At 52.4% G+C, this 2,399-nt stretch overlaps 1 protein-coding gene across 2 annotated transcripts in view; it reads right to left on the bottom strand.

The window, feature by feature from the left end:
• Positions 1-2,399, bottom strand: part of RARG (retinoic acid receptor gamma) — a 20,228-nt gene that overhangs the window by 14,567 nt on the left and 3,262 nt on the right. Inside the window, exon 3 of one of the 2 annotated variants that reach the window (XM_007448258.1) lies at positions 1,005-1,336. The exons of the other annotated variant lie outside the window; for it this stretch is intronic. Within the exon in view, the coding sequence (XP_007448320.1) occupies positions 1,005-1,188 (184 nt within the window). The 5' untranslated portion in view covers positions 1,189-1,336. The remainder of the gene's footprint in view (positions 1-1,004; positions 1,337-2,399) is intronic. 2 annotated transcript variants of the gene reach the window in all.

The raw sequence follows: 2,399 nt of genomic DNA, 5'->3' as shown, positions 1-2,399 counted from the left end.
CCCCCGCCCCGCTTGTGGAGCTATAAAGGATGTCTTTATCTTTTGGTCTTTTCTTTTCCCTCTCTCTCTCTCTCTGGAACTGCCCCTCTCTCTATCACCTCCCCTTCTATCCAGGTGGAGGCTTCTCTGTACCAGCTCCCACACTGAGGCCAGCATCCCAGCCTTCCAGCTCACGGGCACCCACGCCTGTAATGGCCTAGCGAGGAGGAACAGCTACCAAGTGGAAGGAGAGGGATCCAGAGGGATGAAGAGAGGCCTAAGGCTTGCTGCTGTCAGCACTCAAAGGCTTCACCCAAAGAGGGCAGGCCTGAGGGACAAGTAGGGATCTGCACAGCATGTGGGTACTGTGCCAGACCTAGAGAGAGGGGAGGAGCCCACAACCCACATGGCTGGAGGAGAGGATGCTTCTGGAACACCCCCTGCACCTCCCCGGATTACTTATGGTACAAGAGCTACCTTTTTTGTGGCTGTTTCCACCCTCCCCGGAACCAAGAGGGAAGTTTCCTGACCCTACACATCTTTGGGCACCTAGCACTTGGTTCCATTCCTCTTTTTGCAGCCTCCCCCTAATTCAGAACAATTTTACCTCTTGATCACAGAGTTGGGGTATTGGCCTCCCAGACTCCTCCATTTCGCAGCCTGGCTCCCCACACCCTGCACTGCAGGCAGGCAGCAGCCTCAGACTTCACCAGACCCACCCTTGGCTGCCCATACAAAGGGGTTCTCCCTGCTAGTTGAGTCATTCAGGAGGCAACTGCAGAGCCCCAAATTTTAGGCGTGCTACTTTCCCATTCTAGTTGCACAGGAGAACTCTCATTTGCAAGCACGTCCATTTGCTCCACATCCAAACCCCCCTCGTGGCTACCCCTGTCACCTCCTCCATTAGATCAAACCCCCAGCCCTGCCTGCCTTCCTAACTGGGGCACCAATTTTCTCTATCATCCACCCACGAAATGCCCTCCTGTTTCCACTTGCCCTCATCCCCCAAGATCCCTGAGACTCACACAGAGAGGCCATCTCCTTGGGGAGGTCAGGCTGGCCCAAGCCCCGGAAGCTAGGACTCAGCATCTCGAAAGGTGGAGACCCCCTGAGTGCCCCTGGGAAGGCGAAGGGGAAGCCAGCCCCTGGATAGCCAGAGCCAGGCCCCAGGGCACCAGGTGTAAAGAGTCGCTCCTTATTGGTGGCCATGGCCGCTGCAGTGTGGGAGGCTGAATCCCCTGGGGTCTGCAGTGGGCGGGGGACTTCTTCAGCCACAGCCCCTGCCCATGCCCACTGCCCTGGCCTGGGAGGCTCCGTGCCCGCCCTGCTTGGCCTGCTCACTGGGTCTCCAAGACTCCTAAGGAGAAAGAAAGGAAAAGGAGGGATGAGAGAATGATCACTCTGAGGTTCCAAGCCCCATGGCCCTCTCCCAGCTGGAGTCTTTTCCCTCCTTGCTGCCCTCTGCCACACAGTAGGGGAGGCAGGGCAGGTGCTGATGCAGGCTCAGAGAAACTCTCCTGGAAGGGTAAATTGAGTTTCCAAGGTGAAACTTCAAACTCCTGGCAGAGAGGACTCCTAGGCTAAGAAATGACCATTACACACCACCATGGGCTGGACACTTGATTTAACCCTCACATCAATCCTGTGAAGTAGGAATTATGATTCCCATTTCACAGATGAGGAAACTGAGGTTAAGGGACTAGTTTAAGGTCACATGGCTGTAAATAGTAGAGCCAAGACTCAAACTCTCTACCATCCTGGAGAAAGCAAACATATCTGTTTTAACATTTTTGTTAAAAAATGTTACACCTCTCTGGAACACAGACTCTGGAGCCAGACTACCTGAATTGATCCCCACCACTTGCCAGCTGCAGGACCTTGGATGTATTAGTGTTACTTAATCTCTCTGGGCCTCAGTTCCCTCCTTTGTCAATTGGGAATCATAATAAGCCTCACTTCATAAGGTTATTAGGAGGCTTAAATAATTTACCATATGTGAAGTGTCTAGAATAATATAGGGCACATACTAAATGCTATATAAATGTCTCCGGTTCTATCTCTTTGTACCTTCTCTTCCTCCATACCTCTCTTTTAATTTACATTTCCTTTCTTTCCACCTTCCTCAATACTCCCTCTCCCGGTTTCCCCTCCCAATTCTGTCTCTGTCTCCAATTATCCCTCACTCCCTAACCTCTCCTCAAATCCACAGAGATTAATGGAAGCCCCGCTGTGTCCCAGGTATGATGCTAAGAAGCTCCTCTCCCTGTCCTTAGTTTACTTTGCTTCTCCATCTCTTCTCTCTCTTTCCTGAGCCCTCTGCTTATATGAAGCCCTCCCTACATCCTCCCCTCCCTCAAATGTAACCTGACCTCAGAGGTTTTTAACCTGAGCCCAAGGGAGGGGGAGGGTAAGGAGGGAAA

Source organism: Lipotes vexillifer, unplaced genomic scaffold, assembly GCF_000442215.2.
Source record: "Lipotes vexillifer unplaced genomic scaffold, Lipotes_vexillifer_v1.1 scaffold2700, whole genome shotgun sequence".
Taxonomy (NCBI): domain Eukaryota; kingdom Metazoa; phylum Chordata; class Mammalia; order Artiodactyla; family Lipotidae; genus Lipotes; species Lipotes vexillifer.
This window is presented reverse-complemented; position numbering and strand designations above follow the sequence as displayed.